Below are 17,913 nucleotides of genomic sequence, written 5' to 3' on the forward strand. Positions count from 1 at the left end.
CTCATTCCATCCATCAGTATCATTCCAGCTGAACAGGGACCAATCTATCAACAATGAAAACCATCTTCGTTCTTGCTGCTTTGGTGGCTATTGCTACCGCATCAGCCATCCCGGATAGCCGTGCCCTGAAGGACGATTTCCAGGAGTTCTTAGATTTGGTCCCAGTCGATGGACTGCTCGGTGTGGCCCTGAAGTACCTCACCACCGACAAGGAGTTCAAGGAGTTCTTCGGATACCTCCAGGGAGAGGAATTCTCCGCCGTTTGGGATCAGGTCTTCGCTCTGGCGGAGGTCAAGGATGTGTTGAACTACCTGGAGGATGCTGATCTGGCCGTGTACGATGCATTGAACACCGTTGCCGATTTCCTTGGACTGCATCATGTTAGCCCTGCTGTCATGAGCTGTGAGTAATATCAAAAAGTTTTTGATTAGTCAGTTCGTCAATTTGAATAATTTCCAGTGAAAGCCGGAGGACTGAATGGATTCTTCAACGAAGCTGTCGCTCTGTTGCCGTTGGAAAAATTCGAAGCTTTGTTCGAAGAAAAATTGAAGACCAGCCCCGAGTTCAAGGCATTCTTCGAAAAGCTGCGCAAACTCGATTACCTTAAGTTCGTAGAATTGCATGATGTGAGTAGGCAATGAATTGATTACTAGAATGGAAGTGTCTTGATTGAATTGTTATTTCAGAACTCCAAGGAACTTCAGGCGTTCCTGCAGAAACTGCGCAACTATGGGCTCGATGTTGATGGTTTCTTCGATCTAGTTGCTGGATTCTTCGGCTGGGAATAATTCGTTGAAATGCTAATCTTCATGCGTCAAACTAAAAATCTAAATTTTAAAACGACTATCGCGTACATAGTCGTTTAGTGGCGCTGCATTCAAGTTTAACTATGGAAACAAACATTACAAAGCTAAAGATGTTACGATGACAGCAGTCTAGTGTCGAGTGTGTACAAACCCAATAAGTTCGTCAAGTCCATAATAAAATTAATAAGAAAAATAACATTAATAACTTTGATTGAATGTCTTTTTTTTCGAACATACCCTTTTGACGTCTAGGTATTTATTTCATAAATGTCCTCCTCACTCTCTTTAGAGTTTAGATACACGTTGAATGGCGTTCTACAAAAAATCATCAATTACCGTGGACCCCCGATAATTTGAACGGTACCTCATTCAAATTAACGGGGTTCATTTTTCATTTGAACTTCTGGTTACACAGGGGAACAAAATTTAACCTTTTGCGGGTCCTCAGAACCAATTGATGTGTCTTCAGTAGATTTTGGCTCGCTGAATCCGAATCTGTCCTCAGATATGCTCTAACACGTCCAAATTTTGAGATATAGCTAGATGAATACCGCTAGTACGAAGAAATTGGCATTTTTCGAAAGACTGGCATGTAGTTTATAAACATAATTTTAGGTCAATCAATACCCGAAACGGTATAAGCACATATGATCTAATGAATTTTCATCAGATTTGCACGTTGCAATTGTTTTCTATTCGGTATTCCTTAAAATTAAGTTCAGTGAATTCAATTTTAAAATATTCCATGCAAGTCCATTTCAAAAACTTGCATGCAAACGCCATCACCACCAGTTTGAAGCCACCAAAAATTCAACAACATGCGGCCAGAGGAACTGGGATATGAAAATGTTGTATGGAGTATAGATACTAGTCAGTTTGTAAATATATGTTTCATTCAACTTTTAATAAAATATCCAATTTTTTTTTCATTCTATGTTGAGTTCTCCTCCTTTTTTTCGATCGATCAACTTCTAATAACCACACGTAATCTGTTATCATGTTCCAGGTTCAGTTAATAAATGTTACAAGATTTAACAGAATCAAAAATCGACAACATGCTTAATTTGTATTGACTGTAAAGGTAAGATCCATTCGATTAAAATGATTCAAAGCAGTGTTGACATCATCGTCAAGTATTCTAGTAACAACCCGTGACCCAAGTTATTAATTTAGATCACTTTGAAAAAGTGGCTTTTGACCGTCTTTCTGAAGATTGGTCCTACTGTGCGTACGGCTGTACCAGCTTTGTCTTTTCCTACCTGCTCAATTCGCGTTGAAGTAAACGGAAGAGAAATGAACGCGAACGTTGTACCACAGACAAACAGACATAACACATTGAACATTTACTCGTCAAGTTCATCGTCCTACAAACACTAGCTACATCTGTTGATTCCACTAAGTTGGGAAAACCGCGAACCAGGTGGCGGTAGTGAGCAAACGTCAAACTCGAGCGAATCCGATGCGCGCGCCACGAGTGATCGATTGGCCAACTAATGATTATTTAAATTGGCCAGTAAATCAGTGAACGATGAAAATTTCACAAGTGTTATGTATGTTTGTCTGTGGTTGTACCATGGTGGAATAGGGTGAGTGTAGGCTATCCAACCATGGTTTTAACCAAAATGAAGGCGTTTGGCGTGTCGTTGATTATAATTATGCATAGAAACATGTTTTTGCAGCGAACTTTACTCAACATGAAAGGTTAGTTCATAATCTTTCTTCTTTTTACTCTCTTATGATTAACCTCTCCAAAAAACCCTAATCATTATATAACTAAGTTCATGTATGGAATACTGTAAAAATCCACAAGTAACTTGAAACGTGTCAAAATGTGATCAAATTATTTCCGCCAGGTGCTTGCAATGCGGATTTGGTTGTAATAACAAGTTCAAACCAAGGTATTTTTTTTTTTAAACTAATTTTATTTGCTAATTATCTAATACATGCATTCATCTCTTAGACTAGGTGTTCCGTGTTTTCTTAACACTATCATCCTTATTTGCTATGTTATATTTTTAGTTATTATTAATACATTTCAATTGCCTCTGGCAGTTAGAATTTTCCTCTGGTTGAATTGAACCATGTAGGAATTACAATGTTTTCAACTTAAACTAAACTTAACCTATTTTATACTAATGGTACAAGGAGTTAATCGTTGCAATAGAAGATTGCAACGATTTTTGTCTAAAATTGGAAATTAGTTTGATGGACATTTGTTGCAATGTCTCAATATTAGAAATTCTATGAAGTTCATTGGTACTATACCACGGAGGCAACTTCAGAATCATTTTCAAAATTTTATTTTGAATCCTCTGGAGTGCCTTCTTTCTGGTATTGCAGCAACTAGCCCATATTGGCACAGCATACAACATGGCAGGTCTAACAATTTGTTTGTAAATCAAAAGTTTGTTCTTAAGACAAAGTTTTGATTTTCTGTTTATAAGTGGATATAGACACTTAATATATTTGTTACATTTGGCTTGAAGGCCTTCAATGTGATTTTTAAAAGTTAATTTTTGATCTAGCAGAAGTCCTAAATATTTAGCTTCGCTAGACCAATTAATTGGAACCCCATTCATAGTGACAATATGTCTGCTAGAAGGTTTCAAATAAGAAGCTCTCGGCTTATGTGGGAAAATTATAAGCTGAGTTTTGGAAGCATTCGGGGAAATTTTCCATTTTGCAAGTAAGTGGAGAAAATATCCAAACTTTTTGCAATCTACTACAAATGACACGAAGACTTCGCCCTTTGGCTGAGAGACCTGTGTCATCTGCAAACAAAGATTTTTGACACCCTGGTGGTAAATCAGGTAAGTCAGAAGTAAAAATGTTATACAAAATGGGCCCCAGTATGCTGCCTTGGGGAACACCAGCTGTTACAGGTAATCTATCAGATTTAGAATTCTGATAGTTTACCTGCAGTGAGCGATCTGATAAATAATTTTGGATCAGTTTAATAATGTACAGAGGAAAATTAAAATTCATCAATTTTACAATCAAACCTTCATGCCAAACACTGTCAAATGCTTTCTGTATATCAAGAAGAGCAACTCCAGTCGAATATCCTTCAGATTTGTTGAGCCGAATTAAATTCGTAACTCTTAATAACTGATGAGTGGTTGAATGCCCATGGCGAAAACCAAATTGCTTATGAGCAATAATAGAATGGACATTAATATGAACCATCATTCTATTTAAAATAATCTTTTCACACAGTTTGCTTATTGAAGAAAGCAAACTGATTAAGGATAACTAGAAGCCTCAGCTGGATTTTGTCCGGCTTCAAAATTGGAACAACTTTGGCGTTTTTCCATTTATCTGGGAAGTATGCCAATCGAAAACATTTGTTAAATAAATTAACCAAAAGGATAAAGAGCTCTCAGGAAGTTTTAGATAAGTATGTAGAAAATATCATCATCACCCGGTGCTTTCATATTTTTAAATTTTCTAGTAATAGATCTCACTTCATCCATATTAGTTCCCAACGAAGGGTCAAAAACATTCTCTTGATTGAGAATGTCTTCGAAGCTCCGTGTAACCTGATCCTCAATTGGACTAGTGAGACCTAGACTAAAATTATGGGCACTCTCGAACTGCTGAGCAAGTTTTTGAGCCTTTTTGCCATTTGTTAATAAAATTTTATTTCCCTCTTTAAGCGCTGGAATTGGCTTTTGAGGTTTTTTTTTAAAGAATTTTCGTTAATTTCCAAAAGGGTTTCGAACTGGGATCCAACTTCGAGACATTATTCTCAAAGTTGGTATTTCTCAGAATAGCGAAACGTTTTTTAATTTCATTTTGCAAATCTCGCCAAATAACTTTCAACGCGGGATCGCGAGTTATTTGATATTGCCTTCGCCTCACATTTTTAAAACGGATCAGTAGCTGAAGATCGTCGTCAATAATAATGGAGTTGAATTTAACTTCACATTTCGGAATTGCAATGCCTCTGGCTTCGACAATTAAATTTGTCAAAGATACGAGAGCATTATCAATATCACTTTTGGTATCGAGAGGAATATCAACATCAAAATTCCTATCGATATACGTTTTATGTAAATCCCAATCAGCTCTATGATAATTAAAAGTAGAGCTGATTGGATTATAAATGGCTTCTTGTGAGATTTCAAACGTCACAGGAAGGTGATCAGAGTCAAAGTCAGCATGAGTTACCAATTGGCCACAAAGCTGACTAGAATCCGTTAAAACTAAATCAATTGTAGAAGGATTTCGACTGGAAGAAAAACAAGTAGGGCCATTGGGATATTGAATAGTATAATATCCCGCAGAACAATCTTCAAATAAAATGTTGCCGTTGGAATTGCTTTGAGCATTATTCCATGAACGGTGTTTGGCATTGAAGTCACCAATTACGAAGAATTTTGATTTGTTGCGAGTCAGAATTTGAAGATCAGCTTTCAACAAATTCTTTTGCTGCCCATTGCATTGAAAAGGCAAATAGGCTGCAATGAAGGAAAATTGACCAAAATTTGTTTCAACAGAAACTCCCAAGGTTTCAAAAACTTTGGTTTCAAACGAAGAAAATAATTTATGTTTGATACGTCTATTAATGACAATGGCGACCCCACAACAGGCGCTGTCAAGACGATCATTTCTGTAGATAAAATAATTTGGATCTCTTTTAATGGAGAGTCCGGGCTTCAAATACGTTTCAGTTATAATGGCAATATGCACATTATGAACTGTTAAGAAGTTGAATAATTCATCTTCCTTACCCTTTAGAGAGCGGGCATTCCAATTTAGAACTTTCACACAATTATTTAGATCCATTAAAACGGAGTCCGATAACAATTTTTTGTGTGTACTTTATACCAACCTGAACAGCTTCAGGAATGGTATTTGCTTTGAACATTGCATCAATCATGTGATGCAATTGTTCAGTTAAAAATCAAAATCGGAAGCAGTCATGCTACCTGAATCGGCAACATGACCGTTATTTTCCGTTGGGACATGGGTATAAACCTCATTTTGAGAAGAGAAATTTTGTCTACCAGCAGCGATGTTTGCATACGTAGGTACATTGGAAAAATTGGAATTTACTGAAGTGCTTGCTACCCGTTGACGAGCGGCAAAATTTGTTTGTGAATTGTGGTGGGTATGAATTGCTCGACCGGTGACCGGTTTCGAAATTTGAGCGTTTGAAAAATTTCTACCCGTCGACTCTGGAATCCGCTTGGAATTTCCCGTCATCAATTTTGCTCCGGAATTCAAAACTTTTTTGCGTGAAGGGCATTCCCAGAAATTGGATTTATGAATTGCCCCCACAATTGACACATTTTAATTTATTGGAATCTTCTCTCACAGGATATGCGTCCTTGGCGTGAGAGGTTCCACCACAAATCATGCATTTAGCATCCATGTGACAATGTTTGGTTCCGTGACCCCACTTTTGGTACTTACGTCACTGTGTGGGGTTTTGGAAATTTCCCCCAGGCCTGCGGAAATGTTCCCATGTAACACGGACAAGGGACATAATACAGGCCTTTTCCAAACTTTTCATATTATTTAGTTCACTTTTGTTAAAATGAACTAAATAAAATTCTTGAGAAATGCCCCTCTGGGAAGTACCAGAGTGGGATTTCTTTTTCATCTTAATTACTTGGACTGGTGAAAATCCAAGTAATTGAGAATTTTCAATTTTAATCTCATCCAGTGATTTGTCATCACTGGGGAGACCTTTCAAGACGACTTTGAACAATCGCTCAGTTTTATCGTCGTATGTGAAGAATTTATGGCGCTTCTCAGTTAAATAGTGAAGAAGACGTTTGCGATCGTCAAACGATCCCGGCAAAACGCGGCAGTCACCCTTCCTAGCAATCTGAAATGAAACCTTGATCCCCTGAAGGTTACTCAAAATCTCATTCCGGAAGCCAGAAAACTCGGCAACAGATACCACAATTGGCGGAATCCTTTGTTTCTCCTCCCTTCTCCGGCCCTCCTTAGCCGTGCGGTAAGACGCGCGGCTACAAAGCAAGACCATGCTGAGGGTGGCTGGGTTCGATTCCCAGTACCGGTCTAGGCAATTTTCGGATTAGAAATTGTCTCGACTTCCTTGGGCATAAAAGTATCATCGTGCTAGCCTCATGATATACGAATGCAAAAATGGTAACCTGGCTTAGAAACCTCGCAGTTAATAACTGTGGAAGTGCTTAATGAACACTAAGCTGCGAGGCGGCTCTGTCCCAGTGTGGGAATGTAATGCCAATAAGAAGAAGATTTGTTTCTTCGCATGAATCGAATCACCTGGGCTAGAGGTATATTCGTTTTGCTCAATTTCATCATTAATCAAATCAAACTGATTGCTCAGTTCGATTGGAGAAGAATTATTTCCGATATTAGAGTTAGAAGGAATATCTGAAGTCTCCAGCTTCCTTCTATTTTTTCCGCGCTTTGGCAGGGCGGTCTTGAAACCTTGTTACTTAGAAGGAAGTGAAGAATTCAGAGATTCCCCCTTCCTCTTGTTTTTATTAATGCTCTTCACTGAGCGTGGAGATGTGACCTTCTAAAAGTTTTTTTTTTCCAGAACGGTATCCTTGCAGGATTACCTCCGCTTGTCGAAATTTTACTTCCGCAAACGGGTCCAACGTAAAAAGAATGCACGGGTCCAAGCAAAGATCGTGAAGGGATCATTAGGTACAAATAGCGCTGAGAAGCACTGTGGAAAATAAAATAGCTTCGGGTAGTATTAAAAACTTCCTTCCGCAAAGAGAGAAAGAACCGCACAGCACGAAATCACGATGCGGTCTCAAACCAAGGTATATTTTAGTTCAACCCAAGATCAGTTTTCTCCTTGCATAAATGTTACAATTTTTTTTAAATTTTTTTTTTGAAATTCATCACATGGCTTGATTGTATAATCACCTTAACACTAAGCGAAAAGAGAATTGATTGCCGATTGAGATGTTCCTGGGAGAACAGTACGCCAATACCGCTGCAGAAAAATGCAATCTATTTGCAGCCCATTTTATGGATGCCATTAACGTATGTCAAGCATCAGCGAGGCAAATTGAACGTGCTTGTCTATACGCTCCATGCATTATGTCTACCCTTAGACAGCTGCAGATAACTCCTTGTCAAGTTAGTTCAGCCATTTGTAAACTCAAATATTCCTCCTCAGCCAGTCCTGATGGCATTCCGTAATGCATTTTTAAAAGGTGTAGTGAGGCATTGATTTTACCGTTAACAATACTTTTCAACCATTCGCTAAGTCAGTGCAAGTTTCCCTCATCATGGAAATTTTCTGTGATGTTTCCAGTGCATAAGAAGAACGATAAGCAAAACGTTGAAAACTATCGAGGCATCACATCCCTATGCTCCTGTTCCAAAATTTTTGAAATCATCATGAACGACATACTATTTGCGGCGTGTAAAGCACATATATTTCCGGATAAGCATGGATTTTATCCTAAAAGGTCAACTGCAACTAATCTTACACAATTTATCACTATGCTTGCAAAATATGGATTCCGGTGCACAAGTCGATACAGTGTACACCGATTTCAAATCTGCATTCGATCGAGTTGATCATGGAATACTGCTTGCCCGGCTTGAGAAATTTGGCATAGGCCAAAATATCATCTGCTGGCTCAAATCATATTTGACGAACCGACAGCTTGTGGTGAAGATAGGAACGGGAACATCCAAAATTTTCACTAACCCATCTGGCGTGCCCCAAGGCAGCAACCTTGGTCCGCTTTTATTTCTGCTCTTCATCAACGAACTCTCCACAGTGCTTCCAGATGGATGCCGAATATTCTATGCTGATGACTTAAAGCTATATATGGCTGTGAAAAAATTGCAAGACTGCGAAAATCAGCTACAGCTACTTCTTGACTGCCTGTGTGAATGGTGCTCGAATAACTTTCTGATTTTGAGCGTACAGAAATGCTACGTCATATCCTTCCACCGTAGACAACAGCTCATTAGATACGATTATTCAATCACAAATCAGGCTCTCTCTCGTGTTTCGCAAGTTCGTGATTTGGGTGTTACACTTGATTCGGCACTCACATTTCGCATACACTATAACGACATGATCTCTAGAGCCAACCAGCAGCTCGGGTTTATTTGTCTTGTCTTGTCTTAGCACATGCACAGCCAGTATTGAAAAGCATCCTGGAAATGTCGGTTGTATTCCCGAGCATTTTCTTGTCTGCATTAATATTTGCTGCATATCATGAATATGACACAAGTATTAAAACGGCCAGGCCCACCGTGCAGGCTTCAATTTGGGAGAAAATCCAGAACTCCCCGGCAATCAGATTATTTAGTAATAAATAACATGATCAACGAAGAGTTTTGAATCTACGAAAGGAAGAAACGGGGACAGCCGTACCAACCGTTTCACATTCAGGGGGAAAGATGATTGACGAATCGTTGGGAGTGACTTTGCTAAGAAGGTTAATGTACACTCCTTGGGTCCTCGACGTCTTGGGATGGGACACAGTTTTTTGTCTAGTGCCCTGGCTTTCACACTGATGGGCAAAAGTTTACGCATAAATTCAGATAGATGACTATGAAAACATGACAAATACTCATGTACATTAGTGTATATATAGGCCTAGGTTTAAGCGCCATTACTCGCTCTCTGGAACGAGAAAAAGAAAAAGATTAAAGCGATGACAAACAAGCGTCAACTCTAGGGGAAACTGGACACACATGATCCCCACTTTTTGTTTCGGATGTTTCTCGATGCAAAATGCTTAAAATTATGCGATTCAAGATGGATTTGATGAGCAATTGAATTAGCTATTCAAAAACAACATTGGAAGCATTTATTTTTTTTGCATGAAAGTTATCAAAATATCGATATTGCCAAAAGATAGAAAATTAGACATTTTCAAAACTTGCGGGAAACTTGATTCCCTTATCGGGGGGAATTCATCCCATTATGAACTGACCATATTTAGGTTCGTTGAGGTCTAATGAAAGGATAAATTAATTAATTTTCAAATCCTAACAATTCCTTATAGTCCATCGTATTAAAAACATTGATATTAAGTAAGGCAAGTATTTTGATTCCCGAATAGAGTACCAGTGAGAATTATCAACAAAGTTGCCATGCTGATGATTATTCATGCAATCAATCCGCTCCACTGAAAGGCAGATGTCATATTACGACATGATGTTTTCAAGAGGATCTCTCTGTGTGGCTGATACAGTTATGATACCAAAAGTGGATAATCGATTCATAAATATTAAATATACCTTTGTTGTTTTTAAATCTTATTACCTATCCTGTTTCTAATTTTTAAAATTAGCCGCACTTCAAAACCCATACCCAGTGGTTTATATCGCAGGACGCTGAGTGACTATTTTGGAACCAACAAAAAAGGTGTGATGTATCGCGGTCGCCAGACTACTATCAATACCACGACCGTGATCATACCAGGCTGGTGACTCCATACATCAATGTGGTACTGTCGCGCATGCTAGAAACATTATATTTACGTGTATATTATTATTGTGTACTGGACTGGATTTCATTTAAAATACTGAATAGAAGCGGTAGGATTAGCCTATTGTTAAACGTTCTTTGAAAAGACAGACAGGAAGACTTGCGATAAAATACGATTATAACAGTGATTCTAAATAAACTTACCCCATTGGAAAGAAAAAGTAAAATTGAATAGTGGATCTAACAGTACTGATTTTATACCCGGTGAACCACCCCTTGAATATTTTCAAACCTTTATCTTAGATTGAACCTTATGTTGATTAATTTACTCGTATTTAATAAAACTAATCAAAGTTAAGTATGTTTAACTAACCTTTGTTCTAGGTAATAAGATTAGGCTATTGGCCAATTAAAAAAACACGTATGCTTGAATGATAAAATTGAAGGAAGTAAATAAAACTATTTAAACTTTTAAACCAGAAAATAATTTAAACAAATCAATAAGTTGCATGTAATACAATAATACGCAAATGCAATGGAATCCAACAAACGCCTAAATATATGCAATATCGGGATCAAGTGTGTCCAAACTGTGGGGGATCAAGTGTGTCCATGTTGAGTATTTGTCTTGGTTTATTTCTCCATTCAGTGTGAAATGAGCAATAATCAATTTAGTGAGCTTATTCAATTCTGCAATAATAAAACTACGTCCAGTAGAAATTTGACACGTTTTGGTTGGATATGTTCAAAATTATTAAACTTTTTATCTTTGCAGAAAAAAAGAATTGAGAACGCTAAAATAATAAAACCTTTCTAAAACCCATATACTCAAAGGAACTAACATCAAATGTTACTCAGATTCAATTAGCTGTCTAACGGATCTGTTTACACATATCAGTGGTATAAAAATGTTATTAGGTTTCGAGAAAACAGGGGGGGATCATGTGTCCCCGGGGATCACGTGTGTCCAGTTTCCCCTACTATGACGGTAAAGTTGTACCATATTTTTACTTACAACATATCCATATTTTCCGTGCTTGGAACTTTTTTTTTTAATTACTCCTGGCAAAACACAATTTATTGAAACTGCTTAAAAAAAAATCGCAAAAAGTGAGTTAGGAGCAAAAATGAAAAAAACGGAGAAAAAGTCATCAAAAAAGCCGATTTTTGTTTATCTCCCAGGTTTATTCTAGAGAGAATAGGAGTGAGTCAAAAATGTTTTTTACCACAAACTACGAGACCTACTCCATCGACCAGAAAATTTCATGACTTCGTCTCATCAAACGAAAAGTACGATCCCTGCCATTGAAATATATTTTTTGGGATATATCATTGTTCTCAAGACACCTTCACCATCTGAAGTGTCATCTTAATAAAAATGTATATAAAAGAACAAGCTTGGTCGCCGTTTAAAAACTTATCGGGAATTGGAAAAGAAAAGTTACCGGTAGATTTTAATAAGCTACACAACTCATTATTACAAATAGGCTTCAACATCTTCCAGACCAAACGATTCGTATTGCGATTATACTTGGCGATTATTTATTTATCATCAGACTAAGGCCGGAGTGGCCTGTGCTGCACATAAAAGACTTCTCCATTCAGCTCGGTCCATGGCTGCACTTCGCCAACCACGCAGTCTGCGGAGGGTCCGCAAGTCGTCCTCCACCTGATCGATCCACCTTGCCCGCTGTGCACCTCGCCTTCTTGTTCCCGTCGGATCGTTGTCGAGAACCATTTTCACCGGGTTACTGTCCGACATTCTGGCTACGTGCCCGGCCCACCGCAGTCGTCCGATTTTCGCGGTGTGAACGATGGATGGTTCTCCCAACAGCTGATGCAACTCGTGGTTCATTCGCCTCCTCCACGTACCGTCCGCCATCCGTACCCCACCATAGATGGTACGCAACACTTTCCTTTCGAAAACTCCAAGTGCGCGTTGGTCCTCCACGAGCATCGTCCAGGTCTCTTGTCCGTAGAGAACTACCGGTCTTATAAGCGTTTTGTAGATAGTCAGTTTGGTACGGCGGCGAACTCTATTCGATCGGAGCGTCTTGCGGAGTCCAAAGTACGTACGTCGTGCGTCTCCGAATTTCTCTGCTGGTATCGTTATCGGCGGTCACCAGTGAGCCCAAGTACACGAATTCTTCAACCACCTCGATTTCGTCACCACCGATAGAAACTCGTGGTGGGTGGCTTACATTGACCTCTCTTGAGCCTCTTCCTATCATGTACTTCGTCTTCGACGTGTTGATGACTAGTCCAATCCGTTTAGCTTCGCTTTTCAGTCTGATGTAGGCTTCCTCCATCCTCTCAAAATTACGTGCCATGATATCAATGTCGTCGGCGAAACCAAATAACTGGACGGACTTCGTGAAAATTGTACCACTCGTGTCAATCCCTGCCCTTCGTATTACTCCCTCCAAAGCGATGTTGAATAGCAGACACGAAAGACCATCACCTTGCCGTAACCCTCTACGGGTTTCGAAGGGACTCGAGATTGCCCCTGAAACTCGAACTACGCACATCACCCGATCCATCGTCGCCTTGATCAACCGTATCAGTTTATCCGGAAATCCGTTTTCGTGCATTAGCTGCCATAGCTGGTCCCGATCGATTGTATCATATGCGGCTGATGTTGTGTGCGGCTGATGATGTGTTGTATTCGCGGCATTTCTGCAATACCTGACGTATGGCGAACACCTGGTCTGTGGTAGAGCGTTCACCCATAAATCCCACCTGGTACTGCCCCACGAACTCTTTTGCAATTGGTGTTAGTCGACGACCAAGCTGAATGTGGGCGAGTACCTTGTAGGCGGCGTCCAGCAATGTGATTGCGCGGTAGTTGCTACAATCCAGCTTATCGCCCTTTTTGTAGATGGGACACACGACACCTTCCATCCACTCCTGCGGCAGAACCTCATCCTCCCAAACCTTGGTAATCACCCAGTGCAGCGCTCTAGCCAGTGCTTCACCACCGTGTTTAAACAGCTCTCCTGGTAGTTGGTCAACTCCAGGGGCTTTGTTGTTTTTCAGCCGGCCGATCTCCTCCTGGATTTCCTGGAGATTCGGACCCGGTAAGATTATGTCCTGCGCGCGTACTCCCAGGTCCATCACCATACCGCCATCTTCGTCTGCCACATCGCCATTCAGGTGTTCTTCGTAGTGCTTCCGCCACCTTTGGACCACCTCACGCTCGTTCGTAAGAAGGTTCCCGTTTATGTCCTTACACATATCAGGGTCCAATACTAGCATTTATTAATAAATATCAATGATTCTGTAAAATTTAATTCTAGGTTAAATAGAATCGATAAACATTCGAAAACGACTGAAAATTTAAAAAAAATCTGTATATTTTATCTTATAACTGCTGTATCTCAAAAACGGTAGCACTCAGAAAAAATACTGTATACCTTTTCCATTGGAAATTTAACGTACTTTCATAAAATTGGGTCGATAAAAAAGCAAAAAAAAAAACATATTTCCACCATTTTTGAAAAACAAACTAATTTAAAATAATTATAAATTTTTTGTCCATCATTTCTCCGTTATGACTCAAAGTGTAAAAAATACATATACCGTGGTGCATCGAAACCCGTACATTTAAGCACTTCAGTATATGTAAAAGTCTCTAGAAAATACAAATCGAATGCAAATAGAACGTTCGTCATTGATCTAACTGCACGAGGGCTTCTATTTTTTGTGTGCTCCACTGTATTGCATTGAAAGTAATGAAAAATATGATAAAATTACGAACAAAATCAACACCTCCTGAATTGAAATCCGTCCACCGTGGACGGACTTCGAATCATAGGAACATAATCCGTACAGCTATTTTCTAGCGAAATATTTAAATTAAAGCAGACCAATTGATCAAACTAACACAGTGAATAGCGTAATACGCACCATGAGAAGCGACCTCTTTGTTATTTATGCTGCTGATCTAACTCTATTGATTGCAATTTGCAATTTAAACACACGCACTTTCGGTACAATTGCGTCCAACACGCGAACAAAATGGCGCCTGAAACTTCGCGTTTGTGGGGTGCCGATTTGTTTTTAAATTATGTTATTTTAACTTCAGAGCCTACTTTCCATTTCAATGGCCAGAAAACTTTCTGTCAAGCATAAGATCAAGATAAGATAAATGATTCATAAATGAATTCCCTCAAACCCCCTTTATTTTATTGATATCTCACGAAGTGGACGGATTTCGGTGCTGTACGGATTTCGGTCCCCCACGATATTATCTGTTACAACATATCAAAAAATAAAAATATTGAGAAAATCGATTTTTAAGTTTTATTTTCAATATTTGAGCTATTTGTTTTCGCAGTGTATATTTTTTTCACATAGTCCCATTGATTACCTAAAACTTTGCCGAAGACATCTAAACGATCGGACAAGCCGTTTCCAAGTTAAATTGTTTTGAAAGTGTTCGAGGTGGTTTTGCTTAGGCCCCTGTCAAAAGTTAGGCTAGAGTCAAAATGGCAAATCAATGTTACAAATTATGCTTTTGAACACAAAGAATGTGTATGCAAAATTTCAGAGAAATCTCGCTTAACTTTTCAAAAGGACCTAAGTAACATTTTTTTCATGATTTAATTTGAGTACTGCAATCAAAAGCTTTCATGTTTTTCTGTTGATTGCGCTATTCAAATTAATTCATGAAAAAAATGTTACTTAGGACCTTTTGAAAAGTTAAGCGAGAAATCAAAAAACACAAAATTGAGATCTCGAAAAAAATCATGATTTCACAGAGAATTGCTCAATAGGAAACAATAGGGCACTATTGTGCGTCGAATGCAACTTGTTACGAGCAAATCGGTTAAGAATAAGTGCCCAAAAAATGAGTGACATTTTTTTTATGCGATGCGCACATACATATGCACACGCAAACACAGACATCACCTCAATTCGTCGATCTGAGTCGATTGGTATACAACAAACTCTCCCTTACTCGATGCTCTGTAAACCGATGTGTTCTCGATGTAAATCCTACTTTGATCAGTTTCTCCATACTAATTTCAAAAATTCACCTCTCTAACTCGATATCCTCCCTTTTTTTCCTTGTTGGATATTTCAATCACTGCGACCATTTATTAGATCTATTGTGATAAATATTCTCCCTTACTCCATGGTCCCTTCAATAGCGAGTAAGGGAGAGTTCACTGTATAACACTAGGGGTCTCAGGGCCTTCTATAAAGAGGTTGTTTTTGGAGCGAATATATAGCCTTTACTCGTACTTAGTGTACGAGAAAGGCAAAAAGAACTTGATGTTGAGTTTCATGATAGGGTGGAAGCACTATATTTCGCCACCCTAGACGTACGTTTATCTCAAATTGTCACAAAATGCAAAAAAAAATATGCCGTTTAATTAGCAAGTATTCTTATTCAATTTTCGCCACACCCGTGATCTAGTTTTCGCCACCCCTTTCTTGTCCTCTTGAAATGGTGATTTGAACGGATATTGAATCCACTAACGCCCGGAGATTAAATTATTGCGCGTATTGCACGCGCACAAAATCTGTAAAATCCAAATAAAAATAAGAAGAAGACAACCGATGTTGTTGATGATGGCGAAAATTAACTCAGAGGTAAATTTGAGAACTATAAATGGAATTTCGCCTGTGGCGATAATTGAAATCCCCAAATTTGATGTGCTAAATTTCGCCACCATATATTTAACTAAATTAAAATTAATATTAGCGGGGCTTAATCTTCACAGAAAAAAATTCCAACAAGTTCGCCCTAAATGTATGCAATGTACATAGCATTATGACACTTATTCGTATAAAAAGTGACATAATGCAGTACAAATTGCATACATTCAGGTGAAAATATCGTTTAAATTTACGCTCTTTTTGGCATTGCCTTTATGTGCATTACTTTCGTGTAAATTTCAACAACTTTTTCTATCTGTGTTTAGTAAAGCCTTTTGAAATCATTCCTCATCTAGATTATTTCCCCTGCATAGATGAATGAAAGTGAAGCTCATCGATCACTTCAAATTTGGTTGCTTTTTAATTGGGTTTTGCATCAATTAGTGGTCCGCAATTAAAGAAATACCAATTAAGGATATGTGGTGTTTCGAAAAATTTCTTTTCAGGTGATTCGAAACAAATTTTCACTAAATTTCGCATGACGAAATCTGTTTGCAGTGAAAGCCTACCGAGATCGGCTTCGTTATGCACTTTGACGTTTGAGCTCCAATTAACAAGTTATTTAGACTCTAACTTGGTAGTTTTTATATGTTGATTGGAATGAAGAAAATCCAGGAGTCTCACGGGACGCGATAAATAATCGATAGTCGTCATCGTGACGATGATTTTGATTGAGTTTTGTTCTAATAGAGACAGCTGTTCCTCTGTGCTAGTATTATTATCAGTCTACAATTTTAATGATTGTTGTAAGTGCAATCCACAGAAGCACTTTTATTGACGAACCTTAAGTACTTGCTGACGACAACAAGTTCATTTTTGAGTACTAGGATTAACCACTCTACTTGAAAACACTTTTTCCACTCTACATGACTTATTTCTACAATTCGAGTATAAAAGCTGGTGACAAAATCCATTCTATCCATCAGTATCATTCCAGCCAAACTGGGACCAATCTATCAACAATGAAAACCATCTTCGTTCTTGCTGCTTTGGTGGCTATTGCTACCGCATCGGCCATCCCGGATAGCCGTGCCCTGAAGGACGACTTCCAGGAGTTCTTAGATTTGGTCCCAGTCGATGGACTGCTCGGTGTGGCCCTGAAGTACCTCACCACCGACAAGGAGTTCAAGGAGTTCTTCGGATACCTCCAGGGAGAGGAATTCTCCGCCGTTTGGGATCAGGTCTTCGCTCTGGCGGAGGTCAAGGATGTGTTGAACTACCTGGAGGATGCTGATCTGGCCGTGTACGATGCATTGAACACCGTTGCCGATTTCCTTGGACTGCATCATGTTAGCCCTGCTGTCATGAGCTGTGAGTAATATCAAAAAGTTTTTGATTAGTCAGTTCGTCAATTTGAATAATTTCCAGTGAAAGCCGGAGGATTGAATGGATTCTTCAACGAAGCTGTCGCTCTGTTGCCGTTGGAAAAATTTGAAGCTTTGTTCGAAGAAAAATTGAAGACTAGCCCCGAGTTCAAGGCATTCTTCGAGAAGCTCCGCAGCCTCGACTATCACAAGTTCGTAGAATTGCATGATGTGAGTAGGCAATGAATTGATTCCTAGAATGGAAGTGTCTTGATTGAATTGTTATTTCAGAACTCCAAGGAACTTCAGGCGTTCCTGCAGAAACTGCGCAACTATGGGCTCGATGTTGATGGTTTCTTCGATCTAGTTGCTGGATTTTTCGGCTGGGAATAATTGTTATTCGTGAAAAACCTAATCGTCGAACACCATACTAAACATCAAAATTTCAAAACGGCTATCCTGCACAGAAACATTTGGTGCCCCTGCATTCAATTTTAATGCTGGAAACGAACATTGCAAAGCAAAATATGTCACGATGACAGTCTAGTGTTGAATAAGTAGACTGCGGCGTCGCAAGCTTTTGTGTATAAAACTAAATAGTTCGTCAAGGCCATAATAAAATTAATAAGAGAAATTACCACGATAATTATTTTGTTTGGTTGTCTTTTTTCGAACTTACTTTTTTGTCGTTTTACTGAGGTGTAACAAGGACTAGAAATTCTCA

The 17,913-nt window shown here is 38.8% G+C and overlaps 1 protein-coding gene across 1 annotated transcript; it reads left to right on the forward strand.

Annotated features, from left to right (window-relative positions):
• The first annotated feature begins 16 nt into the window (after positions 1-16).
• Positions 17-17,825, forward strand: LOC134209978 (uncharacterized). The gene is made up of 6 exons (XM_062685996.1): positions 17-402; positions 460-626; positions 687-782; positions 16,812-17,196; positions 17,254-17,420; positions 17,481-17,825. The coding sequence occupies exons 1-6, from the start codon at positions 54-56 to the stop codon at positions 17,580-17,582; spliced, it is 1,266 nt and encodes a 421-aa protein (XP_062541980.1). The 5' UTR covers positions 17-53; the 3' UTR covers positions 17,583-17,825.
• The last annotated feature ends 88 nt before the right edge of the window (positions 17,826-17,913 follow it).

This window comes from Armigeres subalbatus, chromosome 2 (assembly GCF_024139115.2).
Source record: "Armigeres subalbatus isolate Guangzhou_Male chromosome 2, GZ_Asu_2, whole genome shotgun sequence".
Lineage (NCBI taxonomy): Eukaryota > Metazoa > Arthropoda > Insecta > Diptera > Culicidae > Armigeres > Armigeres subalbatus.